Here is a 25568-nt window from a genome sequence, read left to right as displayed (position 1 = left end):
GCGGCATCCAACATTTAATTTATAATGAAACTCTAAACTGAGTTAAATTTCTTTCATGGACATGTCTGTGTATTTTCACTTTAGTTAAGGGTTTCCTACTTTACCCACAGTGCCGATCGACTTCCCACTGAGTGCGATGCAGCAGCGCTTTAGTCCTTTAGTCTGTCCGGCTCTCTCAGCTCCTCACCTGTACCTGCTCCTCACCTGTACCTGCTCCTCCCCTCTCTCAGCTCCTCACCTGTACCTGCTCCTCCCCTCTCTCAGCTCCTCACCTGTACCTGCTCCTCACCTCTCTCAACTCCTCACCTGTACCTGCTCCTCCCCTCTCTCAACTCCTCACCTGTACCTGCTCCTCACCTCTCTCAACTCCTCACCTGTACCTGCTCCTCACCTCTCTCAACTCCTCACCTGTACCTGCTCCTCCCCTCTCTCAACTCCTCACCTGTACCTGCTCCTCACCTCTCTCAACTCCTCACCTGTACCTGCTCCTCACCTCTCAACTCCTTACCTGTACCTGCTCCTCACCTGTACCTGCTCCTCCCCTCTCTCAGCTCCTCACCTGTACCTGCTCCTCCCCTCTCTCAGCTCCTCACCTGTACCTGCTCCTCCCCTCTCTCAGCTCCTCACCTGTACCAGCTCCTCACCTGTACCAGCTCCTCACCTCTCTCAACTCCTCACCTGTACCTGCTCCTCACCTCTCTCAGCTCATCACCTGTACCTGCTCCTCACCTCTCTCAACTCCTCACCTCTCTCAGCTCCTCACCTGTACCTGCTCCTCACCTCTCTCAGCTCCTCACCTGTACCTGCTCCTCACCTCTCTCAGCTCCTCAGCTGTACCTGCTCCTCACCTGTACCTGCTCCTCACCTGTACCTGCACCTCACCTCTCTCAGCTCCTCACCTGTACCTGCTCCTCACCTGTACCTGCTCCTCACCTCTCTCAGCTCCTCAGCTGTACCTGCTCCTCAGCTGTACCTGCTCCTCAGCTGTACCTGCTCCTCAGCTGTACCTGCACCTCACCTCTCTCAACTCCTCACCTGTACCTGCTCCTCACCTCTCTCAACTCCTCACCTGTACCTGCTCCTCACCTCTCTCAACTCCTCACCTGTACCTGCTCCTCAGCTCTCTCAACTCCTCACCTGTACCTGCTCCTCAGCTCTCTCAACTCCTCACCTGTACCTGCTCCTCACCTCTCTCAGCTCCTCACCTGTACCTGCACCTCACCTGTACCTGCACCTCACCTCTCTCAGCACCTCACCTCTCTCAGCTCCTCACCTGTACCTGCTCCTCACCTCTCTCAGCTCCTCACCTGTACCTGCACCTCACCTGTACCTGCACCTCACCTCTCTCAGCACCTCACCTCTCTCAGCTCCTCACCTGTACCTGCACCTCACCTCTCTCAGCTCCTCACCTGTACCTGCACCTCACCTCTCTCAGCTCCTCAGCTGTACCTGCACCTCACCTGTACCTGCACCTCACCTCTCTCAGCACCTCACCTCTCTCAGCTCCTCACCTGTACCTGCACCTCACCTCTCTCAGCTCCTCACCTGTACCTGCACCTCACCTCTCTCAGCTCCTCAGCTGTACCTGCACCTCACCTCTCTCAGCTCCTCACCTGTACCTGCACCTCACCTCTCTCAGCTCCTCACCTGTACCTGCTCCTGACCTCTCTCAGCTCCTCACCTGTACACTCTGCTCAAACAGATCAGCTTCCAAGGCTCCAACCTTTCCCCAGTGTTAACGTCATTGCTCTGGGCTTGTACATTAGGGATAAATTCATACATTTATAATCTATATCCTGAGTTTATATATTTCTGTAACGCTGCTCTGGAACAATGTCCACTGTTAAACACGCTACACTAATAACACTGAACTGAACTGGGTTGAATTTAATAATGCTTACAAACGGATGTTTTATCAGTTTTTAGGACTCAACATTAATGTTGAAACATGAGGAACTGTAAAAGAAGAGAGATAAAACTGAAGTTTTTCACTGTGTGAGAAACAATCTGCAGCGGGAACACTTCACTTCTGTGTAAATCACTGAACATGACGACATGACGGCGAGGCTTCTCTCTCCGCGCTCTGATTGGTCAGCGTGCAGTCAGGCGGCGCATCGAAAGCGCGCCTGACTCAAACAACCAATCAGCGTCGAGTCTGCCCTGCTCGAGGCTGCTGGCTCTCTCGCCACTGACCACGCCTCACAGACGCACGCCGGACCAATCAGCGCTCGAGTTTTATAAGCACGAGCCGTTTAAAGGGACCGCTCGTGTATGTACACAACATTTCCTGCTTTTTAAGACTCTGCGCTTGTTTTCTGAAGTTTTCCATGATATAAACACCTCACTTTCTCACCGCCACAGCTTTCTCTTATTCCACATTGTGTTGATCTGTAGATTTGTTCGATAAATAACGAGTTTTGTGCAGATTTGACACCTGAGTAACAGGATGAAGCTGAAGAGTAATAAGAATCCAGGTAAGGAGGAACAGTCCCACAAAATATCATTAATAGGCTGTTTCTAATCTCATGTTTTTAAAGATATATATTATATTGAATATTTATGTAGATGCTTTATAACATGACAACAGCATAAACAATCATTCACTACACACTGCATCTTTATATTTCATATGGAGCAGCTAATTACTGTCATGCTGTTACCTGAATTAATCATATACATTTCCTTTATTATTATTGTATTAATAATAATAATAATAATAATAATAATAATAATAATAATAATAATAATATACACTTTCTTGGTAAAGTTTTGCCATAAACTAAAAGTGCACAACACGGTTTCCTGATATATGGATGTCGTAATAAATTTTTATGATATATATGTGGTTATAGATTAACTGAGTGAAACTTTTAGTGATATCTTTTGTCAGATCAGATGAAGGACTGTCATTCTTTCATTTTTTCTTCTTTCAGTTTCTTTTTCTCTTTTTTTGTGTGTCTCTCAGAATACTAGAGGTGTCACCAGATATGAATACAAATATGAACAACAGGCAGATTATTATCTATATATCTGTCTGTTTGTTTGTCTGTTTGTTTATTTATTTATTTATTTATTTATTTATTTATTTATCTATAATCTTGAGCGCTTCAGATTATCGCACGTGTGTGAGGTTTTTACTTAAATGTCGAGCTTTAAAAGGACAGTTTGTGGAAGATCCGGGACAGGGTCGCTATGTTTCAGCAAAATTCCCACCTCGACTACAACTCCAAAACAGCACAGAAGTCATGACACTAACCCAAAAATGTTCAGATACAGGACGATGTTTCTTCTTCTTTCTTCAGTGTTTTTAAAGACGAAACAAGCTGCAGATTTCTGATTCGCAGATTTCTGATTCGCAGATTTCTGATTTGCAGTATATATCTGCGTCATGCAGAACCCGGGAACCTCGCTCGCTCACAGGACACCGAAGTTCTTCACCTCCATACTGACATGAACTGTTCCTTTTAGTGGGATTTTTGAAATGATTTTTTTTATGCAATCACGGACAACAATGGACAGAACACTGTTAGATGGCGGTTCTTGTCAATGTAAATAACAGCTTCTTGATTTTGATTCTACGGAGCGTCTGGTTCGGGAGGTGAATAAACTTTTGTTCTGCAAATTGTTTTCCAGGGCATAGTGGCCGGGGGTTTGCATAAATAAACAAACAAACAAACAAACAAACACAAATAAATAAATCACACCAATTTCCGGTTTAAATCCGAAAAACCAGTCCAAAGACATGCATGGTAGGCTGATTGGCGTGTCTAAAGTGTCCGTAGTGTATGAATGGGTGTGTGAGTGTGTATGTGATTGTGCCCTGCGATGGACTGGCACCCTGTCCAGGGTGTACCCCGCCTTGTGCCCGATGCTCCCTGGGATAGACTCCAGGTTCCCCGTGACGCTGAAAAGGAGTAAGCGGTATAGAAGATGGATGGATGTTTTGGTGTGCTGCTAGCGACAGACTCAGCGCTGAGATTGAAGTTTAAGATGTTACGGTGTTTTATCTGTACGTTATAACGGAGAGCGTGAGCACGGCCTACTTGAGCGTACAGAGCAGTATCGACATGCCTGGGCATTAAAATGTTCTGTGAATTGTGCTATGGACTTACTCACTGGACTTGCGTTATGAAATCACGACTGTATAACGGCGAGGTTATTTCAGGTTGTCTGTTTGAGTGTGAACTTTGCTTCTCATCGTCCGAGTCTGAATACAGCCACGTGTGTAATGTGTAATGCTGCTTGCATAATAAACTGACCTTTAAATATTTCCAGTTCACTTATTTTTTTTAATATTTAATTTATATCGACTATAGGACACTCCTGAATGCCAGAACTGAAGTGACTTTCATCCACCACATTTTCTTTTCTGTCTTTCTTTCTATACCTTCAACTTTTCAGCTTGGTACATATATTTATGTAAACAAAAAGAAGGACAAAGAGACCTCCAGGTCCTTCTGACCTTCAATAAACAGGACGGTTGTGACAACAAAAAAAGCGCTGACTGTTTGAGGACTCGACAGTGAGACCGGTCTCCTCATGCTGACCAGAAACTGATAACAACAAATATAGTAAGAACAGCGGTAAGGTTAATAACTGGTGTATGGCTCCAGAAGTGTCTTGGTGTTTAATGTTCAGGGTTTGAATCAATCTCCTTAACCCCCGTCTGCTCCTGGAAATGATTTTGGGGCGAGGACTCTGTAGCGGTGTATGCGGGTTTCAGCACCACTCGATCACCGCGATGGGGTTGCACCTGCACTTAAACACGCACTAAAATAAAGTTTGCTTTGTGTACATAAGGAGAGGATGAGGAGAATAATAAGTTCAATATGTAAAATAAATTCCTGTGGGTTTTAAATATTTGGTTTCTTTCATTGTTTCTCTACGCGGGAAAATCTGTAGCCTGGACCACGCGTCAGGCACGGGACTCCCTCGTTTGGGTTGAGACTTGGATCATGGTGTATAGAGGCGTGTTCTCCGTGCAGCTTGGCGACGTTTTATCGGACGCTCCTCAAGTTGCTCCTCCTTCTCGTTGCAGCCGTAGGAATGGCCTGACTGTAATTTGACGGACGTTTCGGAGTTTCAGGGTGGGTCCGGTGGGCCGGCTATCATAGAGGGGCAGTCGCTGAGCTGTGGCATGACCAGTCCCTGGGCAAGAAGTTGTGTCACCACAGTTGCCACCTACCCCCCTCCTCGGTGCCCCCATGGTAGATTAAACATGATAAAGTGCCCTCAGAGTGGAGAACACGTGATGAAATGCCCTCGAGGGTGCCTTTTCAGTGGAAGATGTTCTCTGGGGTTCTCTTACTGTATGTGTGAGGAAACATGATGAAGTACCCTAATGGGTATCTAATAGGAGGTGTCCTTTTTATTTTCTCATCCTTGCCCACCAGACAGCATAACGTCTAACATTTTAGAACCCTTAAAGCTTCTTTGATTGTCAAGGTTTCTCTACCAGAACCCTTTTGGCCATGTAAGAACCATTAATTATTCAATGGATCCTTAAGGAACCCTTGAAGAACCCTCCTTTTGAGAGTGTTTAAGACAGTCTGACCGTCCTGATCTTATAAAGAGGAAGCCTACAGAGCAGGATCAGGAGATTCTGAGATTCAACCTGACAACCTTCTGATCGGTACTCCAGAGCTGCAGTCCAACGCTGAGGTTCATTTCTGTCCTCTCTTTCCCTGTCCCGCCTCCTCCAGCAGTCCTCTGGTTCGGCCTGGATATTGGCGGTTCTCTGGTGAAGCTGGTGTACTTCAGGCCAAACGACATGACTGAGGAGGAGGAAGAGGAGCTGGGGAGCTTACGGACGATCTGCTCGTACCTCAGATCCAACACGCTGTACAGGAAGTTCCCCGTGCGGGACCTTCAGCTGGAGCTACGTGACCTGAGCGTGTGCGGACGAGTCGGAACGCTGCACTTCATCCGCTTCCAAACAGCCGACGTCACGCCGTTCCTCGCCGCTGTGCAAGAGAAAACGATCAGCAAGCTCCACAGGACGGTCTGCGCCACAGGGGGCGGGGCATACAAGTTTGAGAACGACTTCAGGATGGTGAGATGAAACGATACTTCTCGTTAACAGTGATTATTATTTACATTCGTCTGTTGGTGATCTAGCGTCTCTGTCTCTATCTATCTGTCTGTAGATGGCGGGTGTGGAGTTAGCAAAGCTGGACGAGTTGGACTGCCTGATCCGCGGGTTGCTCTATTTGGACTCGGTCGGGTTTAACGGAAAACCCGAGTGTTATTATTTTGAGAACCCCACGGACACGGAGCGCTGTGTGAAGCGGCCATGTTGTCTGGAGAACCCGTTCCCCATGCTGCTGGTCAACATCGGGTCAGGTGTCAGCGTCCTCGCTGTTTACTCCGAGAAGAAATACAAACGCATCACCGGCACCAGGTCAGTTTACAGAAATACGCTTTGGTGATTATTAGGATTTATGTGGATTGTCATGAAGTCCAGGATTTTAACCGACAAACACGGGGATTTCTTGGAAATTTCTTCAAAAATAAATGAGATTAAGAAGAAGCTTCAAAATGTTTAAATTCAGACACTCCGGCGTGCTGTCGCGTTTATTTATGTGTGTATGTATGTATGTATGTGTGTATGTATGTATGTATGTATGTATTTATTATTAAAATAAAGAAATTGACATCAGATTAGTTAATTAATTTTTTTAAAAAATTTGAAAGCAGTTTATAAAATAAACGTTATGTGAAGCACTGCTTCCACTGCTGTTACTGCATTTGTGTGAGTATCTGCTGATGAATTTCCTCAGAAGTTCCCACACTTGATTTATTGTTAGTAATGAATGATTATTTTATGCTGCAGTCTGGGTGGGGGGACGTTCCTGGGTCTGTGCTGTCTGTTGACGGGCTGTGAGACGTTCGAGGAAGCGCTGGAGATGGCGAGTAAAGGAGACGGCAACAACGTGGACAAACTGGTGAAGGATATTTACGGCGGAGATTATCAACGGTTCAGCCTCCAGGGGTCCACTGTCGCCTCCAGGTGTGTGTGTGCGTGTGTGTGTGTGTGTGTGTGTGTGTGTGTGCGCGCTCTGAGGAGCCCTGAGAAACACCTCACGTCTCAGACTGATGTTAATGTGTAAACTATAAATAACCTTTAAAGCTTTTATCATTGTAACATAAAGATGTTTTTTCCACTAATTCACACTGAACAGAGAATTTTTGCGCAGTGTTTTTGAAAGGTGTATAAAGTGTGATTATAGCGAGCATGGGATGATAGTGAGCGAGGGATTATAGCGAGCGTGGGATTATAATGTGTGTGCGATTATAGCGAGTGTGGGATTATAATGTGTGGGGTTGATTATAGTGAGTGTGGGATTGTTTATAGCGAGTGTGGGATTGATTATAGCGAGTGTGGGATCATAATGTGTGGGGTTGATTATAGCGAGTGTGGGATTGATTATAGTGAGTGTGGGATTATAGTGAGTGTGGGATTGATTATAGTGAGTGTGGGATTATAGTGAGTGTGGGATTGATTATGGTGAGTGTGGGATTATAGTGAGTGTGGGATTGATTATAGTGAGTGTGGGATTATAGCGAGTGTGGGATTGATTATAGTGAGTGTGGGATTATAGCGAGTGTGGGATTGATTATAGTGAGTGTGGGATTATAGTGAGTGTGGGATTATAGTGAGTGTGGGATTGATTATAGTGAGTGTGGGATTATAGCGAGTGTGGGATTGATTATAGTGAGTGTGGGATTATAGCGAGTGTGGGATTGATTATAGCGAGTGTGGGATTGATTATAGCGAGTGTGGGATTGATTATAGCGAGTGTGGGATTGATTATAGTGAGTGTGGGATTATAGTGAGTGTGGGATTATAGTGAGTGTGGGATTGATTATAGTGAGTGTGGGATTATAGCGAGTGTGGGATTATAATGTGTGGGGTTGATTATAGCGAGTGTGGGATTATAGTGAGTGTGGGATTATAGCGAGTGTGGGATTGATTATAGCGAGTGTGGGATTGATTATAGCGAGTGTGGGATTATAATGTGTGGGGTTGATTATAGCGAGTGTGGGATTGATTATAGCGAGTGTGGGATTGATTATAGTGAGTGTGGGATTATAATGTGTGGGGTTGATTATAGCGAGTGTGGGATTGTTTATAGTGAGTGTCGGATTATAATGTGTGGGGTTGATTATAGCGAGTGTGGGATTGTTTATAGCGAGTGTGGGATTGATTATAGTGAGTGTGGGATTATAGCGAGTGTGGGATTGATTATAGTGAGTGTGGGATTATAGCGAGTGTGGGATTATAATGTGTGGGGTTGATTATAGCGAGTGTGGGATTGTTTATAGCGAGTGTGGGATTGATTATAGTGAGTGTGGGATTATAGCGAGTGTGGGATTGATTATAGTGAGTGTGGGATTATAGTGAGTGTGGGATTGATTATAGCGAGTGTGGGATTGATTATAGTGAGTGTGGGATTATAGTGAGTGTGGGATTGATTATAGTGAGTGTGGGATTATAGTGAGTGTGGGATTATAGCGAGTGTGGGATTGATTATAGTGAGTGTGGGATTATAGCGAGTGTGGGATTGATTATAGTGAGTGTGGGATTATAGCGAGTGTGGGATTGATTATAGTGAGTGTGGGATTATAGTGAGTGTGGGATTATAGTGAGTGTGGGATTATAGTGAGTGTGGGATTGTTTATAGCGAGTGTGGGATTATAGCGAGTGTGGGATTGATTATAGCGAGTGTGGGATTGATTATAGTGAGTGTGGGATTATAGTGAGTGTGGGATTGATTATAGTGAGTGTGGGATTATAGTGAGTGTGGGATTATAGCGAGTGTGGGATTGATTATAGTGAGTGTGGGATTATAGCGAGTGTGGGATTGATTATAGTGAGTGTGGGATTATAGCGAGAGTGGGATTGATTATAGTGAGTGTGGGATTATAGTGAGTGTGGGATTATAGCGAGTGTGGGATTGATTATAGTGAGTGTGGGATTATAGTGAGTGTGGGATTGATTATAGTGAGTGTGGGATTATAGCGAGTGTGGGATTATAGCGAGTGTGGGATTGATTATAGTGAGTGTGGGATTATAGTGAGTGTGGGATTGATTATAGTGAGTGTGGGATTATAGTGAGTGTGGGATTATAGCGAGTGTGGGATTGATTATAGTGAGTGTGGGATTATAGCGAGTGTGGGATTGATTATAGTGAGTGTGGGATTATAGCGAGTGTGGGATTGATTATAGTGAGTGTGGGATTATAGTGAGTGTGGGATTATAGTGAGTGTGGGATTATAGTGAGTGTGGGATTGTTTATAGCGAGTGTGGGATTGATTTATAGCGAGTGTGGAATTGATTATAGTGAGTGTGGGATTATAGCGAGTGTGGGATTGATTATAGTGAGTGTGGGATTATAGTGAGTGTGGGATTATAGTGAGTGTGGGATTGATTATAGTGAGTGTGGGATTATAGACTGATGTTAATGTGTAAACTATAAATAACCTTTAAAGCTTTTATCATTGTAACATAAAGATGTTTTTTCCACTAATTCACACTGAACAGAGAATTTTTGCGCAGTGTTTTTGAAAGGTGTATAAAGTGTGATTATAGCGAGCATGGGATGATAGTGAGCGTGGGATTATAGCGAGCGTGGGATTATAATGTGTGTCCGATTATAGCGAGTGTGGGATTATAATGTGTGGGGTTGATTATAGTGAGTGTGGGATTGTTTATAGCGAGTGTGGGATTGATTATAGCGAGTGTGGGATCATAATGTGTGGGGTTGATTATAGCGAGTGTGGGATTGATTATAGTGAGTGTGGGATTATAGTGAGTGTGGGATTGATTATAGTGAGTGTGGGATTATAGTGAGTGTGGGATTGATTATAGTGAGTGTGGGATTATAGTGAGTGTGGGATTGATTATAGTGAGTGTGGGATTATAGCGAGTGTGGGATTGATTATAGTGAGTGTGGGATTATAGTGAGTGTGGGATTATAGTGAGTGTGGGATTGATTATAGTGAGTGTGGGATTATAGCGAGTGTGGGATTGATTATAGTGAGTGTGGGATTATAGCGAGTGTGGGATTGATTATAGCGAGTGTGGGATTGATTATAGCGAGTGTGGGATTGATTATAGTGAGTGTGGGATTATAGTGAGTGTGGGATTATAGTGAGTGTGGGATTGATTATAGTGAGTGTGGGATTATAGCGAGTGTGGGATTATAATGTGTGGGGTTGATTATAGCGAGTGTGGGATTATAGTGAGTGTGGGATTATAGCGAGTGTGGGATTGATTATAGCGAGTGTGGGATTGTTTATAGCGAGTGTGGGATTGATTATAGCGAGTGTGGGATTATAATGTGTGGGGTTGATTATAGCGAGTGTGGGATTGATTATAGCGAGTGTGGGATTGATTATAGTGAGTGTGGGATTATAATGTGTGGGGTTGATTATAGCGAGTGTGGGATTGTTTATAGCGAGTGTGGGATTGATTATAGTGAGTGTCGGATTATAATGTGTGGGGTTGATTATAGCGAGTGTGGGATTGTTTATAGCGAGTGTGGGATTGATTATAGTGAGTGTGGGATTATAGCGAGTGTGGGATTGATTATAGTGAGTGTGGGATTATAGTGAGTGTGGGATTGATTATAGCGAGTGTGGGATTGATTATAGCGAGTGTGGGATTATAATGTGTGGGGTTGATTATAGCGAGTGTGGGATTGTTTATAGCGAGTGTGGGATTGATTATAGTGAGTGTGGGATTATAGCGAGTGTGGGATTGATTATAGTGAGTGTGGGATTATAGTGAGTGTGGGATTGATTATAGCGAGTGTGGGATTGATTATAGTGAGTGTGGGATTATAGTGAGTGTGGGATTATAGTGAGTGTGGGATTGATTATAGTGAGTGTGGGATTATAGCGAGTGTGGGATTGATTATAGCGAGTGTGGGATTGATTATAGTGAGTGTGGGATTATAGTGAGTGTGGGATTGATTATAGTGAGTGTGGGATTATAGTGAGTGTGGGATTATAGCGAGTGTGGGATTGATTATAGTGAGTGTGGGATTATAGCGAGTGTGGGATTGATTATAGTGAGTGTGGGATTATAGCGAGTGTGGGATTGATTATAGTGAGTGTGGGATTATAGTGAGTGTGGGATTATAGTGAGTGTGGGATTATAGTGAGTGTGGGATTATAGTGAGTGGGATTATAGTGAGTGTGGGATTGTTTATAGCGAGTGTGGGATTGATTTATAGCGAGTGTGGGATTGATTATAGTGAGTGTGGGATTATAGTGAGTGTGGGATTGATTATAGCTAGTGTGGGATTATAATGTGTGGGGTTGATTATAGCGAGTGTGGGATTATAATGTGTGGGGTTGATTATAGCGAGTGTGGGATTGTTTATAGCGAGTGTGGGATTGATTATAGTGAGTGTGGGATTTATAGCGAGTGTGGGATTGATTATAGTGAGTGTGGGATTATAGTGAGTGTGGGATTATAGTGAGTGTGGGATTGATTATAGTGAGTGTGGGATTATAGACTGATGTTAATGTGTAAACTATAAATAACCTTTAAAGCTTTTATCATTGTAACATAAAGATGTTTTTTCCACTAATTCACACTGAACAGAGAATTTTTGCGCAGTGTTTTTGAAAGGTGTATAAAGTGTGATTATAGCGAGCGTGGGATGATAGTGAGCGTGGGATTATAGCGAGCGTGGGATTATAATGTGTGTGTGATTATAGCGAGTGTGGGATTATAATGTGTGGGGTTGATTATAGTGAGTGTGGGATTGTTTATAGCGAGTGTGGGATTGATTATAGCGAGTGTGGGATCATAATGTGTGGGGTTGATTATAGCGAGTGTGGGATTGATTATAGTGAGTGTGGGATTGATTATAGTGAGTGTGGGATTATAGTGAGTGTGGGATTGATTATAGTGAGTGTGGGATTATAGCGAGTGTGGGATTGATTATAGTGAGTGTGGGATTATAGTGAGTGTGGGATTGATTATAGTGAGTGTGGGATTATAGTGAGTGTGGGATTGATTATAGTGAGTGTGGGATTATAGCGAGTGTGGGATTGATTATAGTGAGTGTGGGATTATAGTGAGTGTGGGATTGATTATAGCGAGTGTGGGATTGATTATAGCGAGTGTGGGATTGATTATAGTGAGTGTGGGATTGATTATAGTGAGTGTGGGATTATAGTGAGTGTGGGATTATAGTGAGTGTGGGATTGATTATAGTGAGTGTGGGATTATAGCGAGTGTGGGATTATAATGTGTGGGGTTGATTATAGCGAGTGTGGGATTATAGTGAGTGTGGGATTATAGCGAGTGTGGGATTGATTATAGCGAGTGTGGGATTGTTTATAGCGAGTGTGGGATTGATTATAGCGAGTGTGGGATTATAATGTGTGGGGTTGATTATAGCGAGTGTGGGATTGATTATAGCGAGTGTGGGATTGATTATAGCGAGTGTGGGATTATAATGTGTGGGGTTGATTATAGCGAGTGTGGGATTGTTTATAGCGAGTGTGGGATTGATTATAGTGAGTGTCGGATTATAATGTGTGGGGTTGATTATAGCGAGTGTGGGATTGTTTATAGCGAGTGTGGGATTGATTATAGTGAGTGTGGGATTATAGCGAGTGTGGGATTGATTATAGTGAGTGTGGGATTATAGTGAGTGTGGGATTGATTATAGCGAGTGTGGGATTGATTATAGCGAGTGTGGGATTATAATGTGTGGGGTTGATTATAGCGAGTGTGGGATTGTTTATAGCGAGTGTGGGATTGATTATAGTGAGTGTGGGATTATAGCGAGTGTGGGATTGATTATAGTGAGTGTGGGATTATAGTGAGTGTGGGATTGATTATAGCGAGTGTGGGATTGATTATAGTGAGTGTGGGATTATAGTGAGTGTGGGATTGATTATAGCGAGTGTGGGATTATAGCGAATGTGGGATTATAGTGAGTGTGGGATTGATTATAGTGAGTGTGGGATTATAGCGAGTGTGGGATTGATTATAGCGAGTGTGGGATTGATTATAGTGAATGTGGGATTATAGTGAGTGTGGGATTGATTATAGTGAGTGTGGGATTATAGTGAGTGTGGGATTGTTTATAGCGAGTGTGGGATTGATTATAGCGAGTGTGGGATTGATTATAGCGAGTGTGGGATTGATTATAGCGAGTGTGGGATTATAGTGAGTGTGGGATTATAGCGAGTGTGGGATTGATTATAGTGAGTGTGGGATTATAGCGAGTGTGGGATTGATTATAGTGAGTGTGGGATTATAGCGAGTGTGGGATTGATTATAGTGAGTGTGGGATTATAGTGAGTGTGGGATTATAGTGAGTGTGGGATTATAGTTAGTGTGGGATTGTTTATAGCGAGTGTGGGATTGATTTATAGCGAGTGTGGGATTGATTATAGTGAGTGTGGGATTATAGTGAGTGTGGGATTGATTATAGCTAGTGTGGGATTATAATGTGTGGGGTTGATTATAGCGAGTGTGGGATTGTTTATAGCGAGTGTGGGATTGATTATAGTGAGTGTGGGATTTATAGCGAGTGTGGGATTGATTATAGTGAGTGTGGGATTATAGTGAGTGTGGGATTATAGTGAGTGTGGGATTGATTATAGTGAGTGTGGGATTATAGCGAGTGTGGGATTATAATGTGTGGGGTTGATTATAGTGAGTGTGGGATTGTTTATAGCGAGTGTGGGATTGATTATAGCGAGTGTGGGATTATAATGTGTGGGGTTGATTATAGCGAGTGTGGGATTGATTATAGCGAGTGTGGGATTGATTATAGCGAGTGTGGGATTGATTATAGCGAGTGTGGGATTATAGCGAGTGTGGGATTGATTATAGCGAGTGTGGGATTGATTATAGCGAGTGTGGGATTGATTATAGTGAGTGTGGGATTATAGTGAGTGTGGGATTATAGTGAGTGTGGGATTATAGTGAGTGTGGGATTGATTATAGTGAGTGTGGGATTGATTATAGTGAGTGTGGGATTGATTATAGTGAGTGTGGGATTATAGCGAGTGTGGGATTGATTATAGTGAGTGTGGGATTATAGTGAGTGTGGGATTATAGTGAGTGTGGGATTATAGCGAGTGTGGGATTGATTATAGTGAGTGTGGGATTATAGTGAGTGTGGGATTATAGTGAGTGTGGGATTATAGTGAGTGTGGGATTGTTTATAGTGAGTGTGGGATTGTTTATAGTGAGTGTGGGATTGATTATAGCGAGTGTGGGATTGATTATAGTGAGTGTGGGATTATAGTGAGTGTGGGATTGATTATAGTGAGTGTGGGATTATAGTGAGTGTGGGATTATAGTGAGTGTGGGATTATAGCGAGTGTGGGATTGATTATAGTGAGTGTGGGATTATAGCGAGTGTGGGATTGATTATAGCGAGTGTGGGATTGATTATAGTGAGTGTGGGATTATAGTGAGTGTGGGATTATAGCGAGTGTGGGATTGATTATAGTGAGTGTGGGATTATAGTGAGTGTGGGATTATAGTGAGTGTGGGATTATAGCGAGTGTGGGATTGTTTATAGTGAGTGTGGGATTGATTATAGTGAGTGTGGGATTATAGCGAGTGTGGGATTGATTATAGTGAGTGTGGGATTATAGTGAGTGTGGGATTATAGCGAGTGTGGGATTGATTATAGTGAGTGTGGGATTATAGTGAGTGTGGGATTATAGTGAGTGTGGGATTGTTTATAGCGAGTGTGGGATTGATTATAGTGAGTGTGGGATTATAGTGAGTGTGGGATTATAGTGAGTGTGGGATTATAGCGAGTGTGGGATTGATTATAGTGAGTGTGGGATTATAGTGAGTGTGGGATTATAGTGAGTGTGGGATTATAGTGAGTGTGGGATTATAGCGAGTGTGGGATTGATTATAGTGAGTGTGGGATTATAGTGAGTGTGGGATTATAGTGAGTGTGGGATTGATTATAGTGAGTGTGGGATTATAGCGAGTGTGGGATTGATTATAGTGAGTGTGGGATTGATTATAGTGAGTGTGGGATTATAGTGAGTGTGGGATTATAGTGAGTGTGGGATTGATTATAGTGAGTGTGGGATTATAGTGAGTGTGGGATTATAGTGAGTGTGGGATTGATTATAGTGAGTGTGGGATTATAGTGAGTGTGGGATTGATTATAGTGAGTGTGGGATTGATTATAGTGAGTGCGGGATTATAGCGAGTGTGGGATTGATTATAGTGAGTGTGGGATTATAGTGAGTGTGGGATTATAGTGAGTGTGGGATTGATTATAGCGAGTGTGGGATTGATTATAGCGAGTGTGGGATTGATTATAGCGAGTGTGGGATTGATTATAGTGAGTGTGGGATTATAGTGAGTGTGGGATTATAGTGAGTGTGGGATTATAGTGAGTGTGGGATTGATTATAGTGAGTGTGGGATTATAGCGACTGTGGGATTATAATGTGTGGGGTTGATTATAGCGAGTGTGGGATTATAGTGAGTGTGGGATTATAGCGAGTGTGGGATTGATTATAGCGAGTGTGGGATTGTTTATAGCGAGTGTGGGATTGATTATAGCGAGTGTGGGATTATAATGTGTGGGGTTGATTATAGCGAGTGTGGGATTGATTATAGCGAGTGTGGGATTGATTATAGCGAGTGTGGGATTATAATGTGTGGGGTTGATTATAGCGAGTGTGGGATTGTTTATAGCGAGTGTGGGATTGATTATAGTGAGTGTCGGATTATAATGTGTGGGGTTGATTATAGCGAGTGTGGGATTGTTTATAGCGAGTGTGGGATTGATTATAGTGAGTGTGGGATTATAGCGAGTGTGGGATTGATTATAGTGAGTGTGGGATTATAGTGAGTGTGGGATTGATTATAGCGAGTGTGGGATTGATTATAGCGAGTGTGGGATTATAATGTGTGGGGTTGATTATAGCGAGTGTGGGATTGTTTATAGCGAGTGTGGGATTGATTATAGTGAGTGTGGGATTATAGCGAGTGTGGGATTGATTATAGTGAGTGTGGGATTATAGTGAGTGTGGGATTGATTATAGCGAGTGTGGGATTGATTATAGCGAGTGTGGGATTGATTATAGTGAGTGTGGGATTATAGTGAGTGTGGGATTATAGTGAGTGTGGGATTGATTATAGTGAGTGTGGGATTGATTATAGCGAGTGTGGGATTGATTATAGTGAGTGTGGGATTATAGTGAGTGTGGGATTATAGTGAGTGTGGGATTATAGTGAGTGTGGGATTGTTTATAGCGAGTGTGGGATTGATTGTAGTGAGTGTGGGATTATAGTGAGTGTGGGATTATAGTGAGTGTGGGATTGATTATAGTGAGTGTGGGATTGATTATAGTGAGTGTGGGATTATAGTGAGTGTGGGATTATAGTGAGTGTGGGATTATAGCGAGTGTGGGATTGATTATAGTGAGTGTGGGATTATAGTGAGTGTGGGATTATAGTGAGTGTGGGATTGTTTATAGTGAGTGTGGGATTGATTATAGCGAGTGTGGGATTGATTATAGTGAGTGTGGGATTATAGTGAGTGTGGGATTGATTATAGTGAGTGTGGGATTATAGTGAGTGTGGGATTATAGTGAGTGTGGGATTATAGCGAGTGTGGGATTGATTATAGTGAGTGTGGGATTATAGCGAGTGTGGGATTGATTATAGCGAGTGTGGGATTGATTATAGCGAGTGTGGGATTGATTATAGTGAGTGTGGGATTGATTATAGTGAGTGTGGGATTATAGTGAGTGTGGGATTATAGCGAGTGTGGGATTGATTATAGTGAGTGTGGGATTATAGTGAGTGTGGGATTATAGTGAGTGTGGGATTATAGCGAGTGTGGGATTGATTATAGTGAGTGTGGGATTATAGTGAGTGTGGGATTATAGTGAGTGTGGGATTATAGCGAGTGTGGGATTGTTTATAGTGAGTGTGGGATTGATTATAGTGAGTGTGGGATTATAGCGAGTGTGGGATTGATTATAGTGAGTGTGGGATTATAGTGAGTGTGGGATTATAGCGAGTGTGGGATTGATTATAGTGAGTGTGGGATTATAGTGAGTGTGGGATTATAGTGAGTGTGGGATTGTTTATAGCGAGTGTGGGATTGATTATAGCGAGTGTGGGATTATAATGTGTGGGGTTGATTATAGCGAGTGTGGGATTGATTATAGCGAGTGTGGGATTGATTATAGCGAGTGTGGGATTATAATGTGTGGGGTTGATTATAGCGAGTGTGGGATTGTTTATAGCGAGTGTGGGATTGATTATAGTGAGTGTCGGATTATAATGTGTGGGGTTGATTATAGCGAGTGTGGGATTGTTTATAGCGAGTGTGGGATTGATTATAGTGAGTGTGGGATTATAGCGAGTGTGGGATTGATTATAGTGAGTGTGGGATTATAGTGAGTGTGGGATTGATTATAGCGAGTGTGGGATTGATTATAGCGAGTGTGGGATTATAATGTGTGGGGTTGATTATAGCGAGTGTGGGATTGTTTATAGCGAGTGTGGGATTGATTATAGTGAGTGTGGGATTATAGCGAGTGTGGGATTGATTATAGTGAGTGTGGGATTATAGTGAGTGTGGGATTGATTATAGCGAGTGTGGGATTGATTATAGTGAGTGTGGGATTATAGTGAGTGTGGGATTGATTATAGCGAGTGTGGGATTATAGCGAATGTGGGATTATAGTGAGTGTGGGATTGATTATAGTGAGTGTGGGATTATAGCGAGTGTGGGATTGATTATAGCGAGTGTGGGATTGATTATAGTGAATGTGGGATTATAGTGAGTGTGGGATTGATTATAGTGAGTGTGGGATTATAGTGAGTGTGGGATTGTTTATAGCGAGTGTGGGATTGATTATAGCGAGTGTGGGATTGATTATAGCGAGTGTGGGATTGATTATAGCGAGTGTGGGATTATAGTGAGTGTGGGATTATAGCGAGTGTGGGATTGATTATAGTGAGTGTGGGATTATAGCGAGTGTGGGATTGATTATAGTGAGTGTGGGATTATAGCGAGTGTGGGATTGATTATAGTGAGTGTGGGATTATAGTGAGTGTGGGATTATAGTGAGTGTGGGATTATAGTTAGTGTGGGATTGTTTATAGCGAGTGTGGGATTGATTTATAGCGAGTGTGGGATTGATTATAGTGAGTGTGGGATTATAGTGAGTGTGGGATTGATTATAGCTAGTGTGGGATTATAATGTGTGGGGTTGATTATAGCGAGTGTGGGATTGTTTATAGCGAGTGTGGGATTGATTATAGTGAGTGTGGGATTTATAGCGAGTGTGGGATTGATTATAGTGAGTGTGGGATTATAGTGAGTGTGGGATTATAGTGAGTGTGGGATTGATTATAGTGAGTGTGGGATTATAGCGAGTGTGGGATTATAATGTGTGGGGTTGATTATAGTGAGTGTGGGATTGTTTATAGCGAGTGTGGGATTGATTATAGCGAGTGTGGGATTATAATGTGTGGGGTTGATTATAGCGAGTGTGGGATTGATTATAGCGAGTGTGGGATTGATTATAGCGAGTGTGGGATTGATTATAGCGAGTGTGGGATTATAGCGAGTGTGGGATTGATTATAGCGAGTGTGGGATTGATTATAGCGAGTGTGGGATTGATTATAGTGAGTGTGGGATTATAGTGAGTGTGGGATTATAGTGAGTGTGGGATTGATTATAGTGAGTGTGGGATTGATTATAGTGAGTGTGGGATTGATTATAGTGAGTGTGGGATTATAGCGAGTGTGGGATTGATTATAGTGAGTGTGGGATTATAGTGAGTGTGGGATTATAGTGAGTGTGGGATTATAGCGAGTGTGGGATTGATTATAGTGAGTGTGGGATTATAGTGAGTGTGGGATTATAGTGAGTGTGGGATTATAGTGAGTGTGGGATTGTTTATAGTGAGTGTGGGATTGTTTATAGTGAGTGTGGGATTGATTATAGCGAGTGTGGGATTGATTATAGTGAGTGTAGGATTATAGTGAGTGTGGGATTGATTATAGTGAGTGTGGGATTATAGTGAGTGTGGGATTATAGTGAGTGTGGGATTATAGCGAGTGTGGGATTGATTATAGTGAGTGTGGGATTATAGCGAGTGTGGGATTGATTATAGCGAGTGTGGGATTGATTATAGTGAGTGTGGGATTATAGTGAGTGTGGGATTATAGTGAGTGTGGGATTATAGCGAGTGTGGGATTGATTATAGTGAGTGTGGGATTATAGTGAGTGTGGGATTATAGTGAGTGTGGGATTATAGTGAGTGTGGGATTATAGCGAGTGTGGGATTGATTATAGTGAGTGTGGGATTATAGTGAGTGTGGGATTATAGTGAGTGTGGGATTATAGCGAGTGTGGGATTGTTTATAGTGAGTGTGGGATTGATTATAGTGAGTGTGGGATTATAGCGAGTGTGGGATTGATTATAGTGAGTGTGGGATTATAGTGAGTGTGGGATTATAGCGAGTGTGGGATTGATTATAGTGAGTGTGGGATTATAGTGAGTGTGGGATTATAGTGAGTGTGGGATTGTTTATAGCGAGTGTGGGATTGATTATAGTGAGTGTGGGATTATAGTGAGTGTGGGATTATAGTGAGTGTGGGATTATAGCGAGTGTGGGATTGATTATAGTGAGTGTGGGATTATAGTGAGTGTGGGATTATAGTGAGTGTGGGATTATAGTGAGTGTGGGATTATAGCGAGTGTGGGATTGATTATAGTGAGTGTGGGATTATAGTGAGTGTGGGATTATAGTGAGTGTGGGATTGATTATAGTGAGTGTGGGATTATAGCGAGTGTGGGATTGATTATAGTGAGTGTGGGATTGATTATAGTGAGTGTGGGATTATAGTGAGTGTGGGATTATAGTGAGTGTGGGATTGATTATAGTGAGTGTGGGATTATAGTGAGTGTGGGATTATAGTGAGTGTGGGATTGATTATAGTGAGTGTGGGATTATAGTGAGTGTGGGATTGATTATAGTGAGTGTGGGATTGATTATAGTGAGTGTGGGATTATAGCGAGTGTGGGATTGATTATAGTGAGTGTGGGATTATAGTGAGTGTGGGATTGATTATAGCGAGTGTGGGATTGATTATAGCGAGTGTGGGATTGATTATAGCGAGTGTGGGATTGATTATAGTGAGTGTGGGATTATAGTGAGTGTGGGATTATAGTGAGTGTGGGATTATAGTGAGTGTGGGATTGATTATAGTGAGTGTGGGATTATAGCGACTGTGGGATTATAATGTGTGGGGTTGATTATAGCGAGTGTGGGATTATAGTGAGTGTGGGATTATAGCGAGTGTGGGATTGATTATAGCGAGTGTGGGATTGTTTATAGCGAGTGTGGGATTGATTATAGCGAGTGTGGGATTATAATGTGTGGGGTTGATTATAGCGAGTGTGGGATTGATTATAGCGAGTGTGGGATTGATTATAGCGAGTGTGGGATTATAATGTGTGGGGTTGATTATAGCGAGTGTGGGATTGTTTATAGCGAGTGTGGGATTGATTATAGTGAGTGTCGGATTATAATGTGTGGGGTTGATTATAGCGAGTGTGGGATTGTTTATAGCGAGTGTGGGATTGATTATAGTGAGTGTGGGATTATAGCGAGTGTGGGATTGATTATAGTGAGTGTGGGATTATAGTGAGTGTGGGATTGATTATAGCGAGTGTGGGATTGATTATAGCGAGTGTGGGATTATAATGTGTGGGGTTGATTATAGCGAGTGTGGGATTGTTTATAGCGAGTGTGGGATTGATTATAGTGAGTGTGGGATTATAGCGAGTGTGGGATTGATTATAGTGAGTGTGGGATTATAGTGAGTGTGGGATTGATTATAGCGAGTGTGGGATTGATTATAGCGAGTGTGGGATTGATTATAGTGAGTGTGGGATTATAGTGAGTGTGGGATTATAGTGAGTGTGGGATTGATTATAGTGAGTGTGGGATTGATTATAGCGAGTGTGGGATTGATTATAGTGAGTGTGGGATTATAGTGAGTGTGGGATTATAGTGAGTGTGGGATTATAGTGAGTGTGGGATTGTTTATAGCGAGTGTGGGATTGATTATAGTGAGTGTGGGATTATAGTGAGTGTGGGATTATAGTGAGTGTGGGATTGATTATAGTGAGTGTGGGATTGATTATAGTGAGTGTGGGATTATAGTGAGTGTGGGATTATAGTGAGTGTGGGATTATAGCGAGTGTGGGATTGATTATAGTGAGTGTGGGATTATAGTGAGTGTGGGATTATAGTGAGTGTGGGATTGTTTATAGTGAGTGTGGGATTGATTATAGCGAGTGTGGGATTGATTATAGTGAGTGTGGGATTATAGTGAGTGTGGGATTGATTATAGTGAGTGTGGGATTATAGTGAGTGTGGGATTATAGTGAGTGTGGGATTATAGCGAGTGTGGGATTGATTATAGTGAGTGTGGGATTATAGCGAGTGTGGGATTGATTATAGCGAGTGTGGGATTGATTATAGCGAGTGTGGGATTGATTATAGTGAGTGTGGGATTGATTATAGTGAGTGTGGGATTATAGTGAGTGTGGGATTATAGCGAGTGTGGGATTGATTATAGTGAGTGTGGGATTATAGTGAGTGTGGGATTATAGTGAGTGTGGGATTATAGCGAGTGTGGGATTGATTATAGTGAGTGTGGGATTATAGTGAGTGTGGGATTATAGTGAGTGTGGGATTATAGCGAGTGTGGGATTGTTTATAGTGAGTGTGGGATTGATTATAGTGAGTGTGGGATTATAGCGAGTGTGGGATTGATTATAGTGAGTGTGGGATTATAGTGAGTGTGGGATTATAGCGAGTGTGGGATTGATTATAGTGAGTGTGGGATTATAGTGAGTGTGGGATTATAGTGAGTGTGGGATTGTTTATAGCGAGTGTGGGATTGATTATAGCGAGTGTGGGATTGATTATAGTGAGTGTGGGATTATAGTGAGTGTGGGATTGATTATAGTGAGTGTGGGATTATAGTGAGTGTGGGATTATAGTGAGTGTGGGATTATAGCGAGTGTGGGATTGATTATAGTGAGTGTGGGATTATAGCGAGTGTGGGATTGATTATAGCGAGTGTGGGATTGATTATAGTGAGTGTGGGATTGATTATAGTGAGTGTGGGATTATAGTGAGTGTGGGATTATAGCGAGTGTGGGATTGATTATAGTGAGTGTGGGATTATAGTGAGTGTGGGATTATAGTGAGTGTGGGATTATAGTGAGTGTGGGATTATAGCGAGTGTGGGATTGATTATAGTGAGTGTGGGATTATAGTGAGTGTGGGATTATAGTGAGTGTGGGATTATAGCGAGTGTGGGATTGTTTATAGCGAGTGTGGGATTGATTATAGCGAGTGTGGGATTGATTATTGTGAGTGTGGGATTATAGTGAGTGTGGGATTGATTATAGCTAGTGTGGGATTATAATGTGTGGGGTTGATTATAGCGAGTGTGGGATTGTTTATAGCGAGTGTGGGATTGATTATAGTGAGTGTGGGATTTATAGCGAGTGTGGGATTGATTATAGTGAGTGTGGGATTGATTATAGTGAGTGTGGGACTTATAGCGAGTGTGGGATTGATTATAGCGAGTGTGGGATTGATTATAGTGAGCGTGGGATTTATAGTAAGTGAGTGAATACACTCTTTAATCTGAAATGGTTTTAAATATGTTTGCTTATTTCTATATGTGTGTGTGTGTGTGTGTGTGTGTAGTTTTGGTCACATGATGAGTAAGGAGAAGAGGGACAGCATCTCTAAAGAAGACTTGGCCAGAGCCACACTGGTCACCATCACCAACAACATCGGCTCCATCGCACGCATGTGTGCCGTTAACGAGGTGTGTGTGTGTGTGTGTGTGTGTGTGTGTGTGAGACTATTATGGGAGACTAAAAGTCATCTACTAAAACATAGTTGTATGATGCTAAAACTGAGACTTTGAGCTTTAAGGTAAATAAAGGTGTTCATGTCAGGTGGTGTAACCACACGTGAATGAAGTATTATATAATGTTGTGTTAAATGACACTTTTCATTGTCTGCATTGCATCACATTATTTTTTCACAAGGTTTTATACACAAGGCAACATTTCAGATATTTCTAACCTCCAGTTTTTCATTAAATGACAGAAAAATGATATAAAAGCACAAACAGGTCTATGGATTACACAAGCTGTTCTAGTTCCCACCTAATTGCACTGTTATTCCTAAACTTTTGGAATTGGACAGAATAGATTTTATTATTATTATTATTATTATTATTATTATTATTATTATTATTATTGCCTATGTTATCCTCCAGTGTGAAGGTAAAGAACTTGTGTACATTTAATGTGGAACTATTTGTGTAAAACGTATTTAATCATGTGAACGTCACTGATGTGTGTGTGTTGTCTGTCTTGTAGGAATCTAACCAATTATTAGCCAAGCATTTATCTAGCGTAAAACAGCTTATAGGGTGTTACTTACACCCTATACTTGGTTTTACCAGAGAAAATAAAAATACCTTTGATTATGTCACATACTTTAATTAAAAATAGCTTTAAATTGGGTGAAATTTGCTTCCTGTATCTAGGGTTCAGATACGGATATTTATTTATTTATTTATTTATTTATTTATTTTGAACAGAAAATCGACAGGGTGGTGTTTGTCGGGAATTTCTTGCGGATCAACACGCTGTCGATGAAGCTGCTCGCCTACGCCATGGACTTCTGGTCAAAAGGAAAACTGAAGGCTCTTTTCCTAGAGCACGAGGTAAAATAATCCGTCATCATGTCCTGTGAGGCGACCCGGGCGAGGAGGCAACGTCTGTGCGAGTGTGATGAAGCGAGTTTCATTTGGAAGCACAGCCATTTTGTAAAGTTTTGCACGCAACCTTAGCATGTCCTCTAGGAGGCGCTGTCACACGACCCACACCACAATGGACTGAATTACAGCGTAGACGTAGCGGAGATCGTTGGTGCCTCTGATCAGTGTACATCGCTACAGTTAGCTTGCACTGCTAATCTGCTGACGAAGCTAATACGTAGCCTGGCATTTACAGTACGCATATCAAACAATATTTTATTCAAATATTAGATCTATATTATAACATTTAAGACGTGTGCTGCAGGCTACAGTTGGTTTTTCTCATTGGAAATAAAAATAAAACGCTAGATGGACAGGCCACGCCCACAAAAACCCTGTGAATGCAGGGTGAGGAAAATATTTACTATTAATTGTGCCAGTCAAAAGGAGGCGGAGCTTAAGTTACATTTGATTAAGCTTTCTGAATATGACATCATAGTAGTTTTGTAACGTTGAAGAGGGAATGTATGTGCTATTATACTGAGTAATGCATATTAGTGTTATTCTAATGTGTGTGTGTGTGTGTGTGTGTGTGTGTGTGTGTGTGTGTGTGTGTGTGTTTAGGGATACTTCGGCGCAGTCGGAGCTTTCCTAGAGCTCTTAAAGTCGTCTGAGGAGCCCTGAGAAACTCCTCACGTCTCGGCCTGATGTTAATGTGTAAACTGTAAATAACCTTTAAACCTTTTTGAAGAGTTTATTATTGTAAGATGAAGATGTTTTATCACTAATGAGCAGAAAATGTTTTGAACGCAGTGTTTTTGTGGAACACGTCTAAAGGGCGGGTTTATTGTAGAGGAAGAAGAAAACAGCAGGATTTTCTTAAACGTATTTTTAAGGACACTACAGGTGAGGGTCGTTTTTATTAAAAAGAAAAAAACCATAAATATTACGATCAGTATGTGCCAGTTTATTGCTGATATTCTTACCATTTACAGCAAAAAAAATATGCAAATGAGGCCTTGTCTAATTGAATATGCAAAAAAGTTGCATACTTAATGAAACCAAACCTATCTAAACAACAACAAAAAAAATCTAGTCTTTTGATACTAGAATGAATTTTTATGTCACTTTGAAGACTTTTAACAATTTCTACATGAACTTTTCTAAAAAAAAAAAAAAAAAAAAAAAAAAAATTGTGTTCATTTTTAAAAGCTTTTCAGTAAAAATCTAACGTTAAATCCGTAACTAATCACCGTTTTTGAGAAATTCCGTCGTGTGAATCTAGAAGCTGAAATTTAAAAAATGAAACATAAAAAACAACATTTTAAGCGTGGGGAGATAAAGGAAATATTGTAATGATCTAAATGTATACGGTGTATCAGAAAACAAGCTTTTTGTGGATATAGGACACAACGTGATTGTGTGATTGTGAAGTGGGCGGAGCTTAAAGCCTTCTACAAAGCTGCTACGTTTAAGAAAGTGTAGTAAAAAAAGAACAAAATAAAGTGAAATAAAGCTTTTTCTATTTAATTTTCTTTTTCTTTGACTGTGGTTTAAGAGAAAACACGTTTATGGATTGAATTGTTTGTACAAATGAGACATTCGCTGTGTATCTTTACTTTTAGAAATTTGAATATTTGAAATCTGAAATGTTTTTAAATGTATAAAGTCTGAAACTTGGATATGTACAGAGAATCTGAAACTGAAGCTTGGAACATGAAC

At 41.9% G+C, this 25568-nt stretch overlaps 1 protein-coding gene across 1 annotated transcript; it reads left to right on the top strand.

Moving 5' to 3' along the window:
* Nucleotides 1-2043: 2043 nt before the first annotated feature.
* pank1a (pantothenate kinase 1a) lies at nt 2044-25365 on the top strand. The gene is made up of 7 exons (XM_053633677.1): nt 2044-2474; nt 5703-6052; nt 6147-6400; nt 6833-7009; nt 22778-22901; nt 23688-23813; nt 24471-25365. The coding sequence occupies exons 1-7, from the start codon at nt 2447-2449 to the stop codon at nt 24528-24530; spliced, it is 1119 nt and encodes a 372-aa protein (XP_053489652.1). The 5' UTR covers nt 2044-2446; the 3' UTR covers nt 24531-25365.
* Nucleotides 25366-25568: the final 203 nt, after the last annotated feature.

Source organism: Ictalurus furcatus, chromosome 9 (assembly GCF_023375685.1).
Source record: "Ictalurus furcatus strain D&B chromosome 9, Billie_1.0, whole genome shotgun sequence".
Classification (NCBI taxonomy): Eukaryota; Metazoa; Chordata; class Actinopteri; order Siluriformes; family Ictaluridae; genus Ictalurus; species Ictalurus furcatus.
The sequence above is the reverse complement of the archived record's forward strand: the minus strand, read 5'-3'. Positions and strand labels throughout refer to the sequence as shown.